The sequence below is a fragment of the Amborella trichopoda genome, chromosome 11 (genome assembly GCF_054954075.1).
Source record: "Amborella trichopoda isolate Santa Cruz 75 chromosome 11, AtrichopodaSantaCruz75HAP2 v2.0, whole genome shotgun sequence".
Lineage (NCBI taxonomy): Eukaryota > Viridiplantae > Streptophyta > Magnoliopsida > Amborellales > Amborellaceae > Amborella > Amborella trichopoda.
In genome coordinates this window covers 38,866,570-38,891,931 of record NC_142346.1, presented here as the reverse complement: position 1 = coordinate 38,891,931, position 25,362 = coordinate 38,866,570, and the positions used below count along the sequence as shown (strand labels likewise).

Here is a 25,362-nt window from a genome sequence, read left to right as displayed (position 1 = left end):
CTTGTTATCATTTAATAATTTTTATATTAACCTGATTCACAATATATACTTTCTTTTCACACAAAAAAAAAGGCAAACCCAATGTTACACAAAAAAAAATGGGGTAGTCTCTCTACTCCTCTTCATTTCTTTTTTTTGTCATCATATCTATCACTTATTGGAACATAACAGGAATCAATAAGTCTAGTGGGACATCGAATATTGGATGACTTATAAATAACCATGATGTTGAATTATGTTTTTTTTGCTAGAAACAAAAATTGCCGGTGCATACAGCTGGAAGATGATCCCAAAGGCTTGGTTTTCCCAATTCTTTTGTGATCAATGAGCTAGATGAGTAGTTTGGGTAATCCGGTCAAAGTGAAGAGGTCCCGACCATGCCAAAAAGCGTAGAAAATAAAAAAAATACATTTAAAATATAATTACACAAAATACATCCAAATGAAATTGAAAGTAGTGAAAAAATACATTTTAAAAATATGATTTTGACCGGATGTATTTTTGAAATAAAAAACTAAGAAAAAAATATAAAATAAGTATTCATGGCCAAAAAAAAAACTTTTCAAACTTTGTTGACATGTTAGAAAACTTTTAAAAACATATTGCAAACAAATTCCTTATTTTTTAATTTTTCTAGTAAAATTTTTTTTAATTGTTTTTAAATACATCGTCCAACCACCAAAATCGGCTAAAATCGGACTGGCTTGAAGCCGATTCTGGGTAACCTGGCCAGTTCCTATTCAACCCGGTTGGGTTCTCAAACCCCATGTTGGATTTTGTTGTTAACATGCAAAAAAGTACTAGTTCTATAATATACAGAAGGGTGCGGTTTGTATAGAGCCGAGGCTCTAAACAATCAAAGTAAAGTGCACCTGCAAATAGGGTCGAGAAATGTAGTTTTAATACTTGAAATCTTTGTGATAGCCTTAAAAAATATTTTTTTTATAATAGCTTTAAAATATATTTTCATCTCTAACTATAAAAGTTGAAGCTTAAAATATTGTGTAGATCAAGCAAATCTGCGAGAACTTGAAAATTGACTATCAAAAAAGTGCATTATAAGATGCCCTATTTCCAAACTTGAAATCGCTTAGTGCATTATAAGATGCCCTATTTCCAAACTTGAAATCGATTTTTTTCTCATGTCCATGTATCTTGATGTGTATCTTGATGTCGAGATGATCACTTTGAAGATATTTGGACATCAAAACAACCTCTTCTAATGAAATTTTTAGGTGTATTATAATTTGATTGTTTAGAGCGTCGGCTCTATATTAACTTTTTTCTATACAAAAACACGAAGCTCCTAAACTAAAATCTCCATATATGGAATGTGCGTATAAAGTTTCCATCCCACTCACAAAAATTGTTTATGCGGCAGGTTAGAAGTAGTGTTCTAAAACCATAGTTATTTGGAGTTGGGAATCGCATCCTTATCAATAACTGGTTCTAGGATACCCATTCCAATTTTTTTTTTTCATTTTTTTTAAAGCTTATCTACAATAAACTTCTATTTTTATTTTTTTAAAAAAATAAGATTGCTTATTAGACCAATCCAGATCATCGATCTTAGATGCAAGCATCTCTCTCTTTTTTCTCATTATATCGGATTTGGCGTTTCTAACGGTTTCGAACTTTGAAGTTTGAACCAAGCAATGCGCGGGAAAATATTCCCGTTTTGATTTAAAATTGGCGGCTCTTTTTTTCGCTCTTGTTATAAGACAATTCCCCGCCAAAAAGCTGGCTTCTTCAATACGCATAACAAAATGAACTCAAATTTTCCTTTATGACGTCATGTCATATACAGCCTGGAAAATCCCACAAGGCTACCAGCTATAACGTGACGTGTCAAACGCGAAACCTAGCAATGCAATCATGACCGCATATCTAAATTCCGTGTGGGCTCCACCACCCACATGGTACAACTCCACGTGTCAATAATCCACCGGCTACTGCAGAACGCACTGACTCTAAGTGGGCCCACCACAAACTTCCGAGATCTTTCTGGACCGCCAGCTGTCAAACAGGCACCGATATTGCCGGTTCATTACGTGTCAGAACTTCGGACCCACAAACTCGGGCTTTGTTGACTCGGTAAATTGTAATCCACGTGTTAATCATCGGCTGTCATGTGGATCCCCCATATAGGAGTTTTATCGGGCTTGGTTTTGAAGCTTGACACTTTTTTTGTCGACAAAGACCAAAAATAAATAAATAAATAAGTTTATACTTATATTTGCTTGGAAATATGAAATGCAGGCATTCATTATGGCCCGTGTGATTTACACATGTACAAAGGTCTAATGCACTTTCTCCATAAGCTTTTCATCTGGTATGATGATTCTTCTAATGAGATTATGATGATATAGAAGCCATTAATGTGACTCTTCAATTACCCATGAAATAACTTTAGAAACAAGACTAGATGTGGATGGCCACATGGTGGGGTTGCATCCGGTCTAGGTCGACTTGGGAGAGGATCTAACCCAAGTAGGTTTCTTTAGGACCTAGGCCCAATGCGTCGCATCCAAAATAATGGACCTTAACTCGGATCAGGTTGGAGTCCACCAAACCCAATTACCACCCCTATTCCTCAAAACAATTGAATTTGGGCTATGGTCAAGTATATAGCCCGATATGTTGAGTAACTAGGGTTATCACGGGCATGTGGATGATACATTTATGTAGATTTAAGAAGTATTTTTCTTTTAATTCAAAGAGAAAATTCTCCATAACACCATCGTGTCCCTTTTAGAGTTCTAATATTGAAACCAATCATCATCGTCGCCTATGGAAATAATTACATCAATGATAAACCGTCTAAATTTATATTTTATTTTGGAAAATATTTTATTGTCTTTTTCATCGTTTTCGTCATTATTTCCTCTTGATTTTCACATTATCTCGAAACTAGAACAAGCAAGAGGCAGAAACAATGCATAATGGGGGTTAAGCCATTTTATTATTGTACATATTTTAGCATGGCAAGCAGGCAGGTAGGAAAGCGACCAATTGGAAAAAAAATAGAGCATTAGACACTTTCAATGTTGAAAAAAAATGGGAAAAGTGAAGTATTGTTCCACGAATATACAATTACCTTTTTGAAAATAAGGTTTCTCGTAGTGGATTCCATCATTTGTGATTGCACTACAAGCTTGTGTTGCTACTGCAATAGTCTTGAGGTGAAACTTGAACAAAATGACTTTTTCCAAATTAGGGGTCAATTTTGTCGCCTTTTTTTTTTCTCAATAAAGCCAATATTAATAAAGGATTGTATACTACGAGACTATTTACCTTTATTTTAAAGAGATCAAAATTTTTTCTAGCCATTAGATGTCAAATTAGATGACTCAACAGGTGGAGTTCAAAAAATTATTTTTCAAACTTGAGTATAGTCGGAGTCACTCCCATAACCACCCCATTTGAAATTTGATGGATAGAGTGATTTTCTATTTTATACCAAAAGGTAAATATAATGAAACAATAATTTCTTCTTAATACGTTAGCTCTTTCTCGGTCCTTTTTCTTTAAATGTATTTTTTGGGCCCACCATCTCGGTGATGTGATTACCAAAATGGGAGAATCTTTAATACAAATGAGACACTTTTATAAAAGTAATCTTTAAAGTTTTGACAAGAGATTTCAAGAAGAACCTGTCAAAACTAGAGACACGAACTTTATAGAACTTGTTTTTTCAATAAACAATATTGGACAGTGAATTTTTTAAGGAAAATGTTTTGATAGGTCTCCAAACTTATTAAAATAAGTAAAGCTTTACCTCAAAATTCACAAGAAATTGTGGTTCTGATGTCGAAAAACCTACAAATTGATCTCTCCACCAAATCATTATGGTTTTAAAAAAAAAAAAAAATTTTAAGCCCTAAAAATAATGTAACATATAACACATTACCTAAACCATCAAATTTCGAGTATTCACTAACGTGCAATACCTTTATCATTTTTTGAGCTAAAAATCTCATAATCGGTACTAGAAATTAATTTTAGAGCCGTCATAGAGTTCTTTCATGCCCAAAGTGTCTTCTGAACAAGGTTTCGGACTTTGCTTTTCTTTCATAAGGCCTAGGCTTTACGAAAACTACATCCCTGCTTTCATTTAGTGATCGGATATTAACTAGGAATGTAATAGTAACTATTGCATGAAAACAAATGGTACATAATCTAACATTGCAAGTAAGGAGCCTTAAGGAGAGCCGTGTCCTCCCCTTCTTGGCATGCTCTGCAACTACAAACTCTGCTCACTTGAAAAATAAAGCACAATCTTCATCTCCCATGCTCACACACTGTGGAGCACAATAAATGCTGCGAAAATGTTCAGTACCATAATTGACCGAAAACTTGCTCATGTCCTTAGTCACTATTACCTAGATATTTTGGGTTGGAAGTTTTTTCGGTTATTATGGTGATTGTCTTTTTTTTAATAATTCAGTATTCTAGAGCTGTTTTTAAGTCACAATTGTTTTTTAAATCAACTAAAATTACATTTTACTTCGCAAATTATCATGAAAATTTAATGTATTCCCCGTTATCATTGATAATAGAGCTTATTTCAATTAAATAATAATCATTTGAATTTATTGGAGATAATTGTTACCAAGTTCCCATTCTTCTTTTTCGGCATGTTCTTTTTGTCTGAGCTTATTATAACGTTTTGTTTCATTGTCAATAAAAAGGTTGGGACCCAGCAAAGCCTAGCTAAAATATACGACGTTTTTTATTTTTAAGTGAATTGTCGATAGATCCTTCACAATCTCACAACAAAGTTTAATATATTATAAGTTTCAGGGCGTGATATGTAACAGCCACCATCCGTCATTTTCTTAGCCGTTGTGTAACATGTCACATCATATGTTATTTATATAACGGCAACTAAGAACACGAGGGCATAACAACTGTGCCATAAATTGTGTGCTATAAATCAAAAGAGAGTTTCTCATCATGAAAGGAAGACACTTTTGATGTGGTATGCATACAAAGAGCTTTTGGGGACCATGTAAATTCCCTTTATTTTTTAAGGTTAAGTAAGCTAGGATCTTAACCAATGCCACATGTGTTAAGATTTGGTGAGTTGTGACAATAATAAATAAAAAATAAAAGACAGATCCACTCAATTAACATTAAGGGATTGTATATAATGTGACTATTTCCATTTGTTACAAGGAGATCACGATTATTTATAATCATTCGATGTGAAATATGATAGTTTGGATGTGTGATAAAGTTTGAAAAATTTTACTTTAAAATTTGAGTTTGGTCAATATAGTAAATACAACCATCCAATTTCACATTCAATGGTTAAAATTAAATATGACTACATTGTACCAAAGGTAATTGATGTCATTGTATAATTTTCATCAACATTACAATTTTGACTTGTACACTAATAATTTGCAATTTAGTTGATTTTAAAAGCAAAACCATACTAAAAACTACTTAAATTGCTTCATATGCATCAATGTGCACGAGGCAGCTGATTCATTAGAAGCTATGAGGCACTCTAGTCATGTTGGTTTCTTATATGGGAAAATAGTTGGTGAACCGCCTGGCCTACAACATAGAATAAGTAGGATCCACTAGGATTCAGTGTTTCACATCCGGAGCGATGATGATGTGTATGCACACCATTATATTTTTAATTTTTTATCATTTTTCAAATTATCTATAAGAGATAAACCATTTAATACTTTATCCTTAGCTCTTGATCTAACTTCGAAATTTTGCAATTGGGCAAAATGCAAAATACTTAATCTCTTATGGATTTTTTTTTAAAAACCTTTGACATGAAAAATGGGGAGAGGTATGCCTGACCAAAGCACATAAAAATATTGAATATTTTATGAAAAACAGTCAAAACAGCCGTGCCCTTGGTGGAACCCATTGGGCATCAAATTTTTCGATTACGGTCATCCTTCTCACAACTATTCTATAAGCCTAGCAGCTTACAACAACTCCATCTATATATTTTGTAATAAAAATAAAATAAAATATGATGCATCGTTATTGAATGCGATTGTATACAATAAGACTATTTACATTTGATACAATGTCACAATTACTTACAATCGTCCGACGTGAGACCTGATAGCTTTGAGTGTGTTATAAAGTTCGAGAAAAATTCTTTTAAATTTTGAACTTGGCAATGGAATAAATAGAACCATCTAATTTCACATCCAATGGTCAAATTAGTAGTAAATCCCTTGTACCAAAGATAAATGGTCTTATTGTATATACCAGCGTTTTAAAAAACGCCGAGTCGAACCGGACTCGCCCGGTTCGACTCGGAATTCGCGAAAAGGGACCGGATCGGTTGAAAATCGGAAATCGTCCGGTTCTAGAGAGAACCGGACGATTCCGCACAGTGACTCGCCGATTCACTGTACGGAATCGGCGAGTCCGTACGGCTTTTTTTTTTTTTTTTTTTTTTTTTTTTTTTTTTTTGTGTGTAATCCATGATAGATTTTTTTGTAATATTTGATCGATTTTTTTGTAATCCATGATCGAATTGTTTTTGTTTTTTTGTAATCCATGATCGAATTTTTTGGTTTTTTGTAACCCATGATAGAATTTTTTGTAATCCATGATCGAAATGTTTGTTTTCTTTTCTTGTAATCCATGATCGCTTTTTTTGTTTTTTTTTTTTTTTTTTGTAACCCATGATAGAATTTTTTGTAATCCATGATCGAATGTTTTGTAATACATGATCGAAATGTTTGTTTTTTTTTTGTAATCCATGATCGAAATGTTTGTTTTTTTTTTTGTAATCCATGATTGAATTTTTTGTTTTTTGCTTTTTTTGTAACCCATGATAGAGTTTTTTGTAATCCATGATTGAATTTTTTGTAATCCATGATCGAACTGTTTTTTTCTTTTTTTGTAATCCACGATTGAATTTTTTGTTTTTTTTTGTAATCCATGATCGAATTTTATGTAATCCATGATCGAATTTTATGTAATCCATGATTGAATTTTTTGAAAATTTGTGATTTTTTTTTTTTAATCCATGATCGATTTTTTTTTTGTAATCCATGATAGAATTTTTAAAAAATTTGTGATTTTTTTTTTAATCCATGATCGATTTTTTAAAAAATTTGTTATTTTTTTTTTTAATCCATATTATTCAAAGAGAAAATGAGAGAGATGATGATTCTGAGGCCACCCTATCCCAGCCATATTATTCACATATCGAGTCCCAACAGCAACAGTGTAGGGATGAGCACGAAATACTGTAAATTAAATGCTGAATGGCGGTTCATGCAGGGAAAGAACATATCAATATTCGCATATTCATTCAAAAACATGAAAATTCTTAATGGAGTACCCTCTTTTTTTATTGAATTCCTAAAAAACAATATTTATAATGAATTTTAATAATTTTTTCGAATTTTTTTTAAGCTTTATTCTTACCGATTCACCTGATTCTCGATCCGGATCGTCGATTCGCCGATCCGGATCGGTTTTTTGGAAGCCCGATCCGGGTCACCGATCCGTTTTTTAAACCATTGGTATATACTTTTCCTATTTGAATTGAGAAAGTATATAATGAGACCATTCATCTTTGGTACAAGGTGGTCACAATTAATCTTGACCATTGGATGTGAATTTGGGTTGCTGTAGTTATTTTATTGATCAATCTCAAAGTTCAAAATTTTTTTTTTCGAATTTTATAACGCATCAAACCTATCAAATTTTATGTCAAATGGTTATAAATAACAGTAAACTCCCAGTATAAAAGGCAAACAGCCTCAATGGATACCATCCAGTTGAATTTATAATTTTCAAATGATAAAAAATAAATTCAAAAAAATTTTTGCAATCAAAATTAAAATATAATACGATGAACCCTTATTTGAAATTTAAACTTTCAAATGTTCCAAAATTAATGGGAAAATAAAGAAAAATTCTGTTATTTAACATTAAAAAAAAACAAAAATTATTGAGAGAGAGAGTTATTACGTGAGGGTGAGGGAATTGACGGGGATCACGCCCATGCCGTGATCCCCGTTGGTGGACGCCGCGTGCGAGTGGGCCTTGACGCTCCCTTCCCACTTTCTCTCTCTACTTGCCCTGCCTGTCTGCCCTCTATCACTGTAATAAAGTAACCATAACTATTTATTCAATGACAAACTGACCCTACTTCGTTTTCCCTTTTTCTCAAACGACCAACCCAAGTGTATAATTCCATGACTCGGGAATGGGATTTGTTCCAGCCCGAACCATATTTTTTTTTTTAAAAAAAAAATAAAAGAATCCAAAAGGATTAAAAAAATATGTTAAAAATAAAATTAAATAATAAACACATTTCAATATTCATAGCCAAAACACTTTTCAATATTTAATAAACTGGTAAAAAATAATAAACACCTTTCTATATTGAACAAACTAGTAAAAAATAATAAACACTTTTATGGTTGCGTTTGGCATGCGAAGTTTTTGAAGTGGAAGGGATTCTCGAGTTTTTGGTAGTGGAAGGGAGTCTCTCACAAATTATAGAAGATCACCCTTCATTTTTTTTTTTTTATAGAAGAGAGGTTTTCCAAAAGTAGACCCATTTTGATGTTAAAAAAAATACTGCTAAGAAGGCCGCCCTTCCAATTCGTAGCTTCTACAGTTAATATCAAACGTGGAAGTGAGAAGTTCAATTCTTACGTCCATAAACTCTCACTTATCAAACGTGCCCTACAAATAAAGTTCTCATTTTTTATAATGTTTTCTGATTTTTTAGATGAAGTCAGACCACCCAACTCCGGATACTGGACTCTGAGTCACTCAGGTGAGTCGAAGTTGGCTTTCCGAGTTTTTCCACACCGGACCAAACCAAATTTGATGTACTATGCCTACGTCGTAAGTCATATTGACTCTTTCTCCTCCATTTTAGTTTAATTGATTCATTTAGTTATTTTCAGTGTTAGGTGAGTGAGAGGATAAGTGTGGGTTGACATTCGAAACTCTAAGCCATAAGCATAGTTTTTTTAGAGCCATTTATGATGTTGACAGTTATTTTATTTGAGCAGCTACTGTGTGTGTTTCTCTTTATTGGGGTCTAAACCTTTCTGAGCATGAATCTTTCAATTTAAACATGGGGTCTTATCACAATGAACTATCTACGAACTCCCAAAGAAAAAATAATGGTATTAACTTTGTTTTTAGTAGAAGCTTCAAAGTGTCTATTTTTTGAAGCTTTTTGTAAACGTGATAAAAATAAATAAAAAACTAGGAGGTTTGTGATTTGCATTTTGACTGTGTCAACAGGTTCTCTAGATCTTCATAATTGTATCGACTCGATTTGAAATTAAGATTTTGGATTAAAGCCTTTTCCAAACTATTTATGATCGGTTATTTGAATTATACCTCACTATTATGCTCTCTTAAGGGCCGTACTGGACCTTCGGAAAGTCATAAAGCTCTATATATTTTTTCACTACTTCCAACTAGTGTTCATAAAATCGAATCAGAACAATTAACCGGACGGGGCGCTGGAGCAGTTTAACCAGCCTAACCAATAAAATTCAACCGTTCTAACTTGACAAGTCCCAGGCGGTAAAAAATTTGTTGAAAAAAATAAAAAAAATACAAAAAAGAATCTACTAAAATATAAAAGGTGCGGTTTGCATAGAGCCGATGCTCTAAACAATCAAATTAGAGCCCACTTTCAAATAGGGTTGAGAAATATAATTTCAATACTGGAAAGTTTTGTGACAGCCTTAAATTATTTTTTCATCTTTAGTTATAAAATTGAAACTTTTAAAAATAGTGTAGATAGAGCAGATCTATGAAAACTTGAAAATCTAAAAAATTGATGGTCAAAAAATGCGTTATAAGATGCATTATTTCCAAAACTTGAAATCCATTTTTTTTCTCATTTTCATGCATCTTGATATTGAGATGATCAATTTGATGATATTTGGGATTCAAAACAACATTTTCAAGTGAAAGTTTCGAGGTAGGCTCTAATTTGATTGTTTAGAGCATCTATATAATTTTTTCCAAAATATAAAAAATATATAAAGAATGATTAAAGTAAAACATATTCAAATAAAGTTGAAAATTAATGAAAAAAATGGATTTTAAATAATCAACTTGTGTCTAGAGGTATTTTTATTTTGTTTTGAAAAAGATGGGAAAATATAAAAGTGAGTATTAATGACCAAAACAAATTATAATATTTATAATGTAAAGAATATTAAAAAATGTATTACAAATCAAATTCATTATTTTTTGGGATTTTATATACATTTTTAGAATTTTTTAAAAAATACAGGTCAATCACCAAAACCGCTCAAAACCAAACTCGGCCGGTGGCCGTTTCCAATCTAATAGGGTGGTTACCGGTTACATCGACTGGTTTTTCCAACATGATTTCCAACCATATCCTTTTGGATTTATCCCTTGTCTCTTTTTTTTAGCCTAAAATTATAACTAATTAATTTCCAAATTTTGAAAGCAAATATCATCCTCAAACTAAGGAAATAGAAGGAAGTTTTTAACAGTGAGTGAATTCTAAAGAAACAGAAGGAAGTTTTTAATACTGAGTGAATTGTATACTACGGTTCTAAAACATAAATTTTTTTTTTTCAAAGTAGTGGAATCTACGGCTTTATTTGACATTTTATTTTTGTCGGGGATAAAAAAAACGCCCGCTTCAATACAAAGCAACACCGGTGTTTGCTAGCTGGAAAAAGTAGAAACATTGGTGTTGTTTTTGCATTCCCAAAATCACCGACGGCTTTCTCATCCATGGCCCAGCCCCAAAACGGACGGCTCTGATGCGATCTACCTCTGCGGATAAAAAACGCCCGCTTTAATCTGCCTCTGCGAAATCTGATCGTCTGCCTCTGCGAAATCTAAAGAAAAATAGTAAAAGCATTTACTCGTACACCTTTCAGAGGAATATTCGACCCCTTATTAATCAATATCATATTAGGAGAATATTGGGGTGGGCCTATTTTATCTATTATTCCAAAGTAGAAGAAGCCATTTTTCTTTCACTTTAATCTTCCTCTCCTCTCCTCTCCGCCTACACATTACATTGGAGGAGTTCGTGTATTTAGAATTGCCCGAGTCAGCTCATAACATTTTTGTTTTTTGACATCCCAAAATCTATCCAATTATCCTATTTTTCTTTCAAAATTTTAAATTGTACATGTGCACTGATCTGGTTCGAGAATCGTTTACATCATACTAGATGAATTGGAACTGATTAGGGTTAAATTTTAACATCATTTTTTTTAGTTCTAGAGAGAGAGAGAGAGAGGCGAAAGTTGGTTTACTTGCTTTTTATCATTGCCACTTTAGTAAGACAAGAGGAAAGAAGAAGCTTGCTTCCTAAATGTTTAACAATTAAGCCGTTTAGCATTTGTATGTTAAAAAAGGCAATAAGGTGGGTAACATTTTCGATGCATCTTTTAACTGGAAAAAAAAAAAAAAAACATTGTCATTTGGAGGAAAGACAAGGCTAGTCGGTGGGCCTCCTAAAACCCAAAGCGTCATAAAGAAAAGAGTGAGATATAGAGAGAGAGCGAGCGTCTTAGAGAGAGAAAGAGAGCGTCTTAGAGAGAGAAAGAGAGCGTCTTAGAAAGATATTTAGAGAGAGAAAGAGAGTGCGTCCTAGAGAGAGAAAGAGAGTGCGTACTAGAGAGAGAAATACAGACAACAATAAAGTGGGGGAAGGGCCAGGCAAGCGGGGGGACCTCAGGTTCTCTCTCTCTCTCTCTAAATCTCTGTCTTCTCTGTCTCTTCCCTGTACCTCTCTCTCATCACGCGTTGAATTTATGCTTTAGATTCTTCTCGCAGTCTCCACTTGTGCATTTGATTTCTCACCTGCTCGTCCCCATCGATCGACATCAGCCAGGTAAATTTCTCCCATTTGTAAGAAGGAGTCCAACACATACACATCACAGATAAAGAAAACACCCCACATTGATAAAAGATTGAAAAAAGGAAAACTGTGGTGTTGTTTTTCTGTATATTGGGTTCAATGGAGGTGGCCCTTCATGGTTTAAAAGTGTTGGAAACTGTGAATCGGGCGCTGGGGCATTGAGATTTTGAGGCTTGTGTATTATAAGCTTTTGGCCATGGACACCAATGGCCGTCTGGTTGCTGGTTCTCACAATAGAAACGAGTTCGTAGTCATCAATGCAGATGAGGTGAACCCAACTGTCCTTTTCACTCTCTCTTTCTCTAGCTTTGCCTCTTTTTCTTTTTTGGGTGCTCTTTTTTTACTTTCTCACTCTAGCTCTCTTCTGGATTTTGGGTTTTCTGGATCATCATTTGGGTTTTTTGGTTGATATTTGGATCTAGTGTTGATTGTTTGGGTTGGGTTTTTCGCAGCCGAAGCCATTGAGAGAATTGAGTGGACAGACATGTCAGATTTGTGGCGATGAGATTGAGATAACAGTGGATGGAGAGGCATTTGTCGCATGTAATGAATGTGCATTCCCTGTGTGTAGACCATGTTATGAGTATGAGAGACGAGAGGGAAATCAGGCCTGCCCGCAATGTAAAACCAGATACAAGCGTCACAAAGGTCGGGTCTCACTCTCAAAGTTTTATTTTCTATTTGTTCAGTTTCTTAACCATTTGTTTTCCTTATTATGTTGTGTATTTTTTTTTCTCTTTCTCAATGCTTTCAATCTTTATTTCCTTTCATCATTTCTCACTCATTCAGACCCTAGGGGAAAAACCCATCTCACATTGTCATTGAAACTCGGATATTTGGCGGTCTCTAATGGGCTGTGTACTCGTCCATTAACTGAGAATCCATTTTCAATCTTCACAATGTGATACTTTTAGCATTCTAAGTACCAATTACCCCCAGTTGCAAATACCCATAATGCTCGGTTTCTGAAAGTTTAAGTATCGCCTTTGAAATTATAGTTGGAGGTTTATTTTCTCCAGTGGTAGATGATTCTGAGGTCTAGGTTCTTTAATGGAACTTCAATGGATTTTCTTTTAGGGTTTCCCCACTCCTTTTGTATCATAGTTTCATTATTCTAGACTTGGCTACAGGACTAGACTTTCTTGCTAAACAATTGGTAAAGTTATAATTGTTAAACTTTCTAGCTAAACACTTGGTAGACTTATGTGAACAATTATCCTTTGCTTCTGAAATTTGGGTATCAGTCGAATTCTCTAGCTCTATCGTTCTTGCCTTTTACTCTAAAAGAAAGTAGGCACATTTTTCAGGTAGCCCTAGGGTGGAAGGGGATGAGGAAGAAGAAGATGTAGATGATATTGAAAATGAATTTGATTTGGGCGGATGGGATTGGAGAGATTCACAATGTGATGCAGCGGCTATATTTCATGGTCGACTCAACTTTGGGCGTGGGAGTGATGGAGGAGCTGGGATAGAAGCTCGGCCTTTGGATTCTGTTACTCCTGGTGTCCCTCTTCTCACATATGGACAGGAGGTAAATTTTTTGAATGATCTCATCATTCACTTGTATCGAAAATTTGGTTCTGAACTTGTATTGTGGCTTCTTCTTTTTCATAAGTAGTTCATAATTTAAATAAATTATTATTATTTATTTTGAATTTCTGGTTTTAGGATGCTGGAATTTCACCTGATCATCATGCTCTTATTGTACCTTCGCTTATGGGTCGTGCCAAACGCATACATCCGATGCCATGTCCTGATCTATCGTGTGAGTTGGTCCTATTATTCTGGTTTTTGGTTGAATGAATGCAAGGACTTTTTCATGGAGTTGATATTTGGTTAATGGAATTTATTTATTTTTTTGAAATTGTTTAGTTGATGAATGTGTTCTTGATTTTCATGGCAAGTGACGAAGATTTTATTGGTAATATAAAGAGAAAGTTGTAGTGGACATTTTTTATTGTTTTTGACTTTTAAATCTTTCTTTTTTACAGTGCCACCAAGACCCATGGATCCTAACAAGGACTTAGCAGTGTATGGTTATGGAAGTGTGGCATGGAAGGATCGTGTTGAGGAGTGGAAGAAGAGACAAGATAAGCTGCAGATGGTTAGACACCAAGGTGGGGGTGGAGGCGGCTCTGATGCTGATGCCCCAGATGATACTGAATTTCCTGGGTATGTTGAGTTTCTTTGTGATATGGATATTGTGTTTATAGTATTCTTGAATGCTGTTTTCTTTTGTTTATTTGTTAACTTGCCTGAGTGATTACGCACTTAAGCCATCTTCATTAATCTAACAATTGCATTGCAGTTGTTGTTCCTTGCTTTATATAATATAAGGGTGCTGTTTGTATAGAGCTGAGGCTCTAAACAATCAAAGTAAAGCTCACCTTCAAATAGTGTCGAGAAATGTGGTCTCAATACTGGAAATGTTTGTGAGTTAACCTTAAAATATATTATCATCTTTAATAATAAAATTTAAAGCTTAAAAATAATTGTAGATCGAGTAGATCTATGAAAACTTAAAATATTGAAAATTGACGGTCCAAAAAAGCAGTACAAGATGCCTTATTTCCAAAAACTTGAAATCCATTTTTTTTCTCATGTCCATGTATCTTGATGTCGAGATGATCAATTTGAGGATATTTGGGCATGAAAACAACCTCTTCTAGTAAAATTTTTTAGGTGGGCTGAATCTGATTGTTTAGAGCCTCGGCTCCATATAAACTTTTTCTTTAATATAATGATTGGGTAGAAGGAATAGTGGTTTTGGGGAGTTGTTGTGTATGGTTTCTTGTACATTTCACCTCACACTTTCCTTGGATATAGTTTTTAGTCAAAAATGAAGGCAGAAAACCTTGTTCTTTTTCTCTCTCATACATCAATAACTACTTTAAGCAAGGATTTTTTATCTTGGCGACAACATCAGCAACAATGACAGTGGTAACAAAGCAATAGCAATGACAATTAAATGAGTAGTAAGAATAACAATTAAATGAGTAGTAAGTATAACAATAACAGCAATGACAATCAGTATCTCTTCGTTATGTGGATATAGGATTCCCAGAATCAATATCATACAGAATTATTTTTGGACCTGGACTTCCTATCACCTAGTCCCCGAAAAGTCTACTCGGGCTGACTAGTTGGCCCATGCCCCAGCTAAGTACTTGCTTGAGTCCAAGTAACTCGGCCCGACTACTGTAGCAGCTGAAAACTATTAGAAAATTTAAAACTATAAAAAATCCCAAAGAATAGGAAAATATATTCAAAGTAAAATTTAACAAAACACAATTAATTGTGGTTAAAAAAGTAGTGCAAAATAGATTCTAAAAAAAGAGTTTGTGATTGGAGATATTTTCAAAATTTCCCAAAAAAGTTGGGAAAAAGTAAAAATAAGTATTCATGGGCAAAATTATTTCCAATCTCTGCCAAAATGATAGATAACATAAATAAACATGTTACAAATATTTTTCTTATTTGTTTTGAGATTTTTTATAATCTTCTTAATTCTTTTTTAAGATGCCCGAAGTGGACCTCCAGCTCACGGCAAGTGCTCGAGCCCGAGTAACTCGGCTGAGTAGAAACTACTGGGCCGACTTTTCGAACACTGCTATTAGCTTCCATGAACATGTGTCAAGGTTGTTCGACATGAAGCCTGCCGGCATTGGGATGTGATAATACAATAAAATAAGTATAAAAAGCAAATATAACTTACATGTCATCATGGTGTTAATAGAAATAAAAATATATTTAATACCATACTTTATGAAAATAGTTTTGCATTTTCTAACTATTTTATAACTATTATGCCATATGTAAATATACTCATGCATGTAATGTTGATTATGATCCTCTCTTCCATTCACAGAGCTTCATTTAATTTTTCAGGTCAGATGAAGGTAGGCAACCTCTCTCTAGGAAGTTGCCTATCCCTTCCAGCAAAATCAATCCGTATAGATTGATTATCCTGCTCCGGCTTGTGGTGCTCGGCTTCTTCTTCCATTATAGGCTTCTTCATCCTGTTTCAGATGCATATGGTCTATGGCTTACATCAGTTATTTGTGAAATATGGTTTGCTGCATCATGGATTTTGGACCAATTCCCAAAGTGGTATCCCATTGTACGAGAGACATATCTGGACCGTTTGTCCTTAAGGTATGGGATATTCCATATGTTAAAGTAGGAAAAACATTTTGAGGCCCGGGTTAGGCTACAGTAGAAGCCCATTGGCAAGAACGGATAGCTGGAGGAACTTTTGTGGCTTGAATTTCGTGCAACATTTTTAGTTCGGTAAATGATTAATTTGAAAAAAGAAATATTTGCTTTTGAGTTCTTAAATACCTTGATGTAATGGCCATTCAAATGAATGATGGTCTGTGTTCCCTGAATCAGGGACCTATTTTGGACCTCTTTTTTGTGCAATTTCTTTTTTTATTTTTTATTTCTTTTAGATCCTAGTATGATATGAACATATGTACATAATTTAGGGTTCAAAAAACCCCTCTAGCTCCAATGGGCTTATGCTACAGTATATGCCTGTTGGCTTATTGGATCTTTTTCTGCAAAATTCATACATTATTGTCCAGCATATGGTATACAGTGGTCAATAGGGGCAATAGCTGTTGTAAATGGATATTCGAGACCTACTTCACCTGATTGAATGTCCTAGTGCACCTCAGGATGGTTAATCTCCAGCACTTCCCATTCATGGAGAATGGAGATTAACTGCATAGAGGTTAATATGCCACTGCAGTTAATCTCCACTATCCATTTTGAACTTGCTGGATGCCTCGTTCAAATAATGTATGCTTTAGTACTAGACTATGGTGTACTTTTCCGATTTCATATATTGCTGTGCAATAGAATTCTTTGTTTATTCTTACCTGTAGAATGTCTTATTTTGAATTGGAACTTATAGTTAGCTTATGTGAAATTTGTATTAAGGTATGAGAAAGAAGGGAAACCCTCAGAGCTAGCAGATATAGATATCTTTGTGAGTACAGTGGATCCCTTGAAAGAACCGCCGCTAATAACAGCAAACACTGTATTATCGATTCTTGCTGTGGACTATCCCGTAGAGAAAGTTGCATGCTATGTATCCGATGATGGTGCTGCTATGCTTACCTTTGAAGCTCTTTCAGAAACATCTGAATTTGCAAGGAAGTGGGTCCCATTTTGCAAGAAGTTCAGTATTGAGCCCCGGGCACCAGAATGGTACTTTGCTCAGAAAATTGATTATCTGAAAAACAAAGTTCATCCGGCTTTCGTGAGAGAGAGACGTGCGATGAAGGTATGTAACTATGTGTTGATGTAGGCATACTTTTGTAGTAAATTGGGAAAGTATATTACAAGTATTTCGGGCATGATATACAGAACTCTAAAGGGGCATTATCCATTTTCATTGACAAGCAGTGGAGTGGGGCCTCCTTGGAACATTGACCTATGTCCAGTTGAACTCCATCATTCATTATTGGGAATGGACAGTGGCTCATTGGGTTATTTAATACCATGTTTGATTGGATTACTGTATGCTTGACCTAGAAAATTTACCTTTTATTTTTATTTTTTATTTTATTTTATTTCAGGACTGATGAATTGGGGTATTGGCAGTCAGCAGTCTAGGAGTTTTAATATTTGGTTACTTTGGGTTTGTCACAATTTTGTTTGCAGCGTGAGTATGAAGAGTTTAAGGTTCGTATCAATGGGTTGGTTGCCATGGCTCAGAGGGTTCCTGAAGATGGTTGGACCATGCAAGATGGAACTCCATGGCCTGGGAATAATGTCCGGGACCATCCTGGGATGATACAGGTAATCTTTCTCTAACTTCATATATGCTTTTGATAGATTAAAATCCCAGGCTGAATTACCCTTAAAATTTACATGTACAAAAAAGGTAGCTTTATTAGTATTCTTGTTCAAATAAGGTTATTATTGTTTGCTGTTGCCACAAAAATGCTTGGTTTAACATATCAATGAAAAACAGATTCATAAATTTTGGGAAACAATGTTCATTTAATCTGACCTATTGCTACGGATGAATCGACACGAGTTCGTCGTTATTGATATCTTGGTTCTTAGGATCACTAGAAACAAATGAGTGTAGCATATGCCTTGGGCTTGAGCCATAGTGGTTCATTGGATCAGAAGAAACAAACTGATGCAGGCTAAAACTTGCAATTAAGCAATTTATCTAAATTCCTGAATTTTCACCGATATGTGAAATGCAGTAGACTTTTAATGGGTCAAATCAACTTATTTTAGAAGTTTTTAATGCATGGAAGATATTTTCTTTTCTGAAGACTTGATTATGCCACTGAACAACCGAGTCTGTGAAGCAACTTGAATTATGCCATAGAACATTGTCAAAACTTGAATTCTTAAATTCTTGCCTTTAAGAAATCTGTCAAGCAGATCCTAAATACAATTGCATATCTGATTCACTAATCTGTTACAATTGTTTGCAATTGATTGCTATGGACTGGAGATGGTTGAGGTGCTCATTAAAAATCTGATTACAAACTTTGTCTAATGTACTCTTATACTCCCTTTACTCTTATGCCAAACTTGCATGATGTGTTGTCATTCTCCCTTTGTTTATTTGCCTGAAACTTTCCCTCGTTGAAGGCTTCCTAATATGCTCTAAAGACGTCGAACTTCAGTTGGGTTAGGTCATCATAACTATTATCTTAGTTGAGTTCCCTTTTTGAATGCCAATGAATTTGAGTTACCTTGACAGTGTATTTCTTTGAATTTCAGTCACTCTTCCAATTTTTGAGTGCAGAAAAAAGGGTTGTTTGAAATTAAACTGCAATTTTCCCTTTTTAAATAAAGTCTAGATTTGCTTGGGAACTAACTAAAATTTGATAAACAGATGAGTAATTGTATATGGTTAGATAATTGGAAATGGATAAATGTTCTATAAAATTTTATGTTTTCTGCTTGAAGGATCACTAATCTTTTTATTCTGATTGGGACAATAGGTTTTCCTTGGCCACAATGGAGTTTGTGATGTCGAAGGCAATGAGCTACCTCGACTTGTTTATGTCTCACGTGAGAAGAGGCCTGGATTTGATCACCACAAGAAAGCAGGTGCTATGAATGCTCTGGTAGGACCCCATCTCCCTTTTCACATATTCAAGCATTAGTGACTCGACTCTTTAGCAGCCTTTTTCCTGATGTGGCTTTAACAATAATGACTTGTTTGGGTTTGACTTAAGGTTCGGGTCTCAGCAATTATATCCAATGCTCCGTACCTTTTGAACGTGGATTGTGATCATTATATAAATAACAGCAAGGCCATTCGAGAGGCCATGTGCTTCATGATGGACCCAACTTCGGGGAAGAAAGTTTGTTACGTGCAGTTCCCTCAGAGGTTTGATGGAATTGATAGGCACGACAGATATGCAAACCGCAACATTGTGTTTTTTGATGTGAGTTCTTTTTATTTTTTTTTTCTTTTTTTTTTATTTGGATAATCTTTTATGGGTTTTCTTTGATTAAATAAATTTTCAAAAATAAAAACAGAAAAAAGCTATATATATTAAAAGAGACAAAGAAAGGTGCTCATGATTTATTCCCCAACAGATCAACATGAAGGGGCTTGATGGGATTCAGGGCCCCATTTATGTGGGAACAGGCTGTGTTTTCAGAAGACAAGCTCTCTGTGGATATGATGCTCCTCTTAAGGTAAAGCCCCCAGGAAAGACTTGCAACTGTTGGCCAAAATGGTGCTGTTTATGCTGTGGATCTAGGAGGAAAAACAATAAGGTGAAGCCGAAGGAGAAGAAGAAGACAAAGCGAAGAGAGGCTTCTCCACAGATACATGCTTTGGAAGATATCGAGGAGGGGATTGAAGGTATATTTATATCTTTTATGGCTAAGCTTATTCCTTATAAAGTTCATTGTGTGTAAGCCATATACAGCGAAGGACAGGAGACAGCGCACTCTTGATGAAAAAAATTATGGACCTCAAATGTAAAATAATTCCACCATCAACATATGCAAAACTAAAACCTGGTGCAAAACAAACTAAAACCTGGTACAACAACCAGATATAGCAGGATGAGGAATTGTCTTTATTATGACTTCACCCATTGATGCAGGACAACTAAAAGCTCTCCCATATTCTTTTTCTCTTGGTAATTTATCAGTACACTCAAGAAATTTTATTGTTTATGATATTTTATCTGGCTAGATAAGTTGAGTCAGAATAAATATTTAGTATCATTTTTAGTAAGATATTAGTGGGTCACTTTTAGAAAAAAATAATGTCATGCATACAAATAGGCTATGATTATAATACTGATACTTCCATTTCTGTGAGGAAACTATTGGAGAGCATGTCCTCAAATTCTTCCCCTATTGAGCAAAAATTGTGGCTGGCAAACTAATGCAATATTATCAATTGATTGCTATATTAGACATACTCGATGGAGGAGATTTTTCCATTGTCTAGGAAATTCAGTCACTAGTATGAAATTCTAGCCAAATGCCAGCCCCAAAAGGAGGGTCAAGGCCCAAAAAGTTATGCTGGGAGGGGAAGTACTATATAGTTCAATGGGCTACGGAGATTCATGACCATCCATTGAAATGGACAGTGATGCTTTGTGGGACCCACTATTAGGATGATGTCATCTTTGGGGAGGGTCCACTCTCTTCATTACTATCCATTTTGGTGGACAATATACTGTGGTTTTTCATGGTTCAATCGACTAAAGTGTTCCATGCTGGACTGCTACTTATTTATGTAGATTCTCCACCTGTATCCTTGTGTCCATGACAAAATATTTTCTTTATTTCAGGAATCAACAGCAAAAAGTCGTCCTTGATGTCACAGAAAAAGTTTGAGAAAAAATTCGGGCAATCCCCTGTTTTTATTGCATCTACTCTCCAAGAAAATGGTGGGATACCCCCTAGTGTCAGCTCTGCGTCACTCTTGAAAGAAGCCATTCATGTCATTAGCTGCGGTTACGAGGATAAAACTGAGTGGGGAAAGGAGGTAATATTCTCTTCATGATTACACCCTTACACTTTTTAAATTCAATTTAACGTTTTCATTTGAGGAAATTATGAAGATATAGTATATCAAATGACAGTGGTTGTACCCTGTCCATTCTATCATGAGGAAATGATGAGCACTGATGGTTGCAACTCACCAAGACAGGAGATGAACCCTTTCCATCATGGTCAATTTCATTGAACAGTGATAACATAATGAGACTGCAGTTTTCCATATTCCATTTGGATATAACATACTTTACCTCTTCCTCTATTTCTATCATCAGTAAAAGACTCACTCTTATCTCATGGCATTTGGCTCCACAGGTTGGTTGGATATACGGGTCAGTTACTGAGGATATCCTTACTGGCTTTAAGATGCACTGCCATGGTTGGAGGTCTGTTTACTGCATACCTTCAAGACCAGCATTCAAGGGGTCAGCTCCAATCAACCTCTCAGACCGTCTCAACCAAGTTCTTCGTTGGGCACTTGGGTCTGTTGAGATCTTCTTGAGCAAACACTGCCCCATATGGTATGGTTATGATGGTGGCTTGAAATGGTTGGAGCGTCTCTCTTACGTCAACTCAGTTGTGTACCCATTTACATCTCTTCCCTTGATCGCATACTGTACGTTACCAGCAGTTTGCCTTATCACTGGGAAATTCATCATCCCTGAGGTATGATCCTTTTAAATGTGCAACCCAAATTTTCTGTTTCTTTATTGTTGCTTTGTACCCCTTTTCATCTAATCTTAATGGGAATCTCTCCCCTCCTCCATACACATGCTTGAACATGTATCCTTGTCATTTTTTCCAAATTTTTTTAGCAGTTGGGGGGTGGAATAGGACTCGACGGGGAACTCATTCATCCCTGATGTTTGCCCTGTATATATATCTCTTTAGTGATATTTACCAAAAAACTAACTTGGGGGACTCTTGACTGGGGATTTGATGCTTGTTCTGTTTATATATTTTTCTCTTTTTAGCTGTTTGGGATTATGTTATTTACTGTTATCCATCTGAAAACTGATTTTCTGCTGTCTTTCAGCTTAGCAACTATGCGAGTATAGTGTTCATGGCCCTCTTCATCTGTATAGCTGCTACAGGTGTGCTAGAGATGCAGTGGGGTCATGTGGGGATCGATGAATGGTGGAGAAATGAACAATTCTGGGTGATTGGAGGTGTCTCGTCTCACCTTTTTGCCCTCATCCAAGGTTCGCTCAAGGTTCTTGCTGGTGTTGACACGAGCTTCACTGTTACATCCAAAGGAGGAGACGATGGGGAGTTCTCTGATCTCTACCTCTTTAAATGGACTTGGCTTCTCTTACCTCCCATGACAATACTCATAATTAACATTATTGGGGTAGTAGCTGGCCTTGCCAATGCAATCAACAATGGCTATGAGTCGTGGGGCCCACTGTTTGGGAAGCTCTTCTTTGCATTTTGGGTAATTGTTCATCTCTACCCTTTCCTCAAGGGTATGATGGGGAAACAAAACAGGACACCCACCATCATTGTGGTGTGGTCCATCCTATTGGCCTCTATCTTCTCCCTCTTGTGGGTTCGGATCAATCCTTTCCTAGCCAAATCAGATGGGCCTTTGTTGGAAGTGTGTGGATTGGATTGCGATTAAGTCAGAGAGGTGAGCGTATGGGGAAGAATTATGGTTTCATGACCACAAGAGTGGTGGACGAGCTATTTTTTGCAGAAGGGTTGATGATTCTTAGGCTGACCAGGTAGTGGTTTGGCCTGTGTAGATAAAGAGAAAGATGGCTGACGGGCTCTGATTTTTAATTTGGTTGTTGTTCCATTTATTCTTTGGTTATATATAATATATATATATATGTATGTCTCGTCAAATTTCAAAAAGGTCAAGAGAAATTAAGTGATGGTTTCATGAGTTCTTAGAGTCTGCAATTGTAAGAACAATTACGTTTGGCCCCTGTGGGGTGATAATTATTTCTTCTCAATAAGGGCAGGTTACATAGAGTTATCGTCTTAGAGTTGTTCCTTTGGGTTATGGATATTAATTTTTGGGGGATTTGTCATCAGAGCCAGTACCACATTGGAATGTGTTTTGCGATGGAAAATGCTGTCTTTTTGTATTGCTTGCATTCGAGTGTTAAAATTCTATGCTTCCTTAGTTTATGGTAGTCCAGCAAGATCAAATTGTAGATTGGGTATGTGAGCAAAAAGCCTAGTTGGGGGCCTCTTATGATTTGAAAATTTCGAAAGTCTTTGATTCACTTGTAATCAGTTTTGGCTTGGAAGAAATTTATTTTAAGCTCTCCAAATCCTAAAAAATACAGCTGATCAGATGGACTGGGCAGTCTTCTCGTAGCCGATAATTGATTTGGGGTCCAAATATTTTTCCTTGGATCGAGATTACGTTCAAATAAAGACAATTTTGAGAGTTGCTGGGTCCAGCGAGTACTCCCAACATGGTGTAAGGATCAAATTGTAGTTTATAATCAATTTTTTCTAGGAGGAAATTTATTTAAAGCTCTTAAAACCATGGGATGGCTGGTTCATGTAATGGACAGTCTTCTTGTAGCAAGAGTTGATTTGAAGTCCAAATATTGGTTGTGATATTAGTAACAAGTAAAGACAATTTGAGAGTTTCAGGGTCAAGCAAATATTCCCAACATGGTAGACAATGTGCAATATGGTCATTGGGGACCGCTAATCCTTCTTAGTTTTGTTGTAGGCATGTCACATTTTTTAGATGAGCTTTGCTTGCTGGATGGACACCATATTATTATTATTATTATTGTTTTCATACACTAAGCTTCAACAAAGCAATTCAGGGTCCTCATGGAGAGAGAGAACGATAAATATTATTATTATTATTATTTTTTTCATACACTAAGCTTCAACAAAGCAATTCAGGGTCCTCATGGAGAGAGAGAACGATAAATACGAGGGTGGTCTGGGAACGAGGGTGCCCTAAAGTCCCACGACCAGGAAACTGCAGGTCAGATCACGAGCAAGAAATCTTTTATGGATTGGGTTTTTACGAGTCCATGTAGAAATGAGTCGACTTTTAAAAATCTATTTGGTGAGATCGATTTTTGGACCCAATTTTTAAGGACAAGTAATCTCTAACATGAAGATCATGAATATAATAATAATAATAAAATTTAAAAAAGAAAATAAATGATTTTATGAAAAAAACAATTGGACCGTTAGTTTTATTTGTTTTTAGATGGACCGCCTATTTATATACATCTTTAAGATGGATATTTTATGCTTTGGGACCGTATACTGTAGAAATGTGGTCCAGCTTAAAACAATTTTCCATCTTTTATTGGACTTGAGCCTCAGCTACCTAGCTCACTGCAATACATCTCAGCACTCATGTAATCTTATGTATTAGTTTAAGGTACTAACCTTAAACAATAAAAGGCGCACTTCTAAACTCTGTAGGAAGATGTAATTTTGGAGTAAAAAACTATATGATGGTGTAAAAACAAATTTAAAGCTTTGTCCAAATGGCACAAATTATGCACTTCTATAAAGGTCGAGGTCGTAACTCAAAATCTTATTTTATTTATTTATTATATATATTCATATACCTCGAGGTCAAAACGATCAATTGAAAGATTTCCCGTTAATTGGAGTGTTTTCCATGATCGAAACTTTTTCCGATGCATTCAAACAAAAAACACTATTTCTCACCTAATGCATTCAAACAAAAAACACTAACGATTTGAAAAAATGGGTTGAGACTAATCGTCACCACTGAATTACCTAAAAAAATTTATATATCTACATGCATTTAACCATTTTTGAAGTTTAAATTTTTATAATTAGAGATAAAATTAGATTCTAAAATAATCCTAATAATTTTTTACATAAATATTACATGTTATGATAAAATATAGAGGTGTACCTCTTAATTGGATTGTTTAAGGTTGCAACCTTATAAACCACACCCTTTTAAGTATATCTCATAAAAAATAAAATATAAAAAATATAATGGGAATGACATAAAAAATCTTATATTTTGTGTTTCACCCAAAACTGAAGAGACTTTTAACTAGGGAGAGAGAGAAAGGGGAAAGTAAAGGCTAAAAGGTAACCCTATCAAAGAATGTTGTTTTGTCATTGAAAAAATCTCGAATTGTCTATTGATTATCTTGACCTTGATATGTATGGATATAAAAGAAAAAATAATTTTTAAATCTTAAAAATAGTACATCTTGTAATACATTATCTAGCTTATTCATTTTTAATATTTCCATAAGATTTTCAAGTGTTCATAGATCTATTAGATCTATACCATTTTTGGAGCTTTCAATTTCATAATAGATATGAAAAATAAACTCTTTGGCCATGATGAATGTTTTGGCATTGAAAATACAACTTTTAGCCAGATTTTAATGTGCACCTTTCAGTGATCGGCTAAGGTTGACACCTTATACAAACCTCACCCAAAAAATAATGGAGCGTGCCAATCCGAAGCGTAAGTA

General features: G+C 35.0%; 1 protein-coding gene across 1 annotated transcript; it reads left to right on the top strand.

Annotated features, from left to right (window-relative positions):
- The first annotated feature begins 11,523 nt into the window (after positions 1-11,523).
- Positions 11,524-22,980, top strand: LOC18436867 (cellulose synthase A catalytic subunit 2 [UDP-forming]). Its single transcript, XM_088851445.1, has 15 exons — positions 11,524-11,710; positions 11,796-12,161; positions 12,346-12,541; positions 13,201-13,424; positions 13,562-13,658; positions 13,885-14,065; positions 15,782-16,048; positions 16,838-17,183; positions 17,564-17,701; positions 18,874-18,999; positions 19,111-19,323; positions 19,478-19,748; positions 20,695-20,891; positions 21,218-21,568; positions 21,939-22,980. Exons 2-15 carry the CDS (start codon positions 12,090-12,092, stop codon positions 22,521-22,523), a joined length of 3,264 nt encoding a protein of 1,087 aa, XP_088707571.1. The 5' UTR covers positions 11,524-11,710; positions 11,796-12,089; the 3' UTR covers positions 22,524-22,980.
- The last annotated feature ends 2,382 nt before the right edge of the window (positions 22,981-25,362 follow it).

Bases quoted from the DNA above. Each gene is read 5' to 3' on its own strand.
- LOC18436867 (XM_088851445.1), top strand. From the start codon at position 12,090: ATGGACACCAATGGCCGTCTGGTTGCTGGTTCTCACAATAGAAACGAG. The intron at 13,425-13,561 runs GTAAATTTTTTG...TTCTGGTTTTAG, and splicing joins TTCTCACATATGGACAGGAG to GATGCTGGAATTTCACCTGA. The intron at 19,324-19,477 runs GTGAGTTCTTTT...ATTCCCCAACAG, and splicing joins GCAACATTGTGTTTTTTGAT to ATCAACATGAAGGGGCTTGA.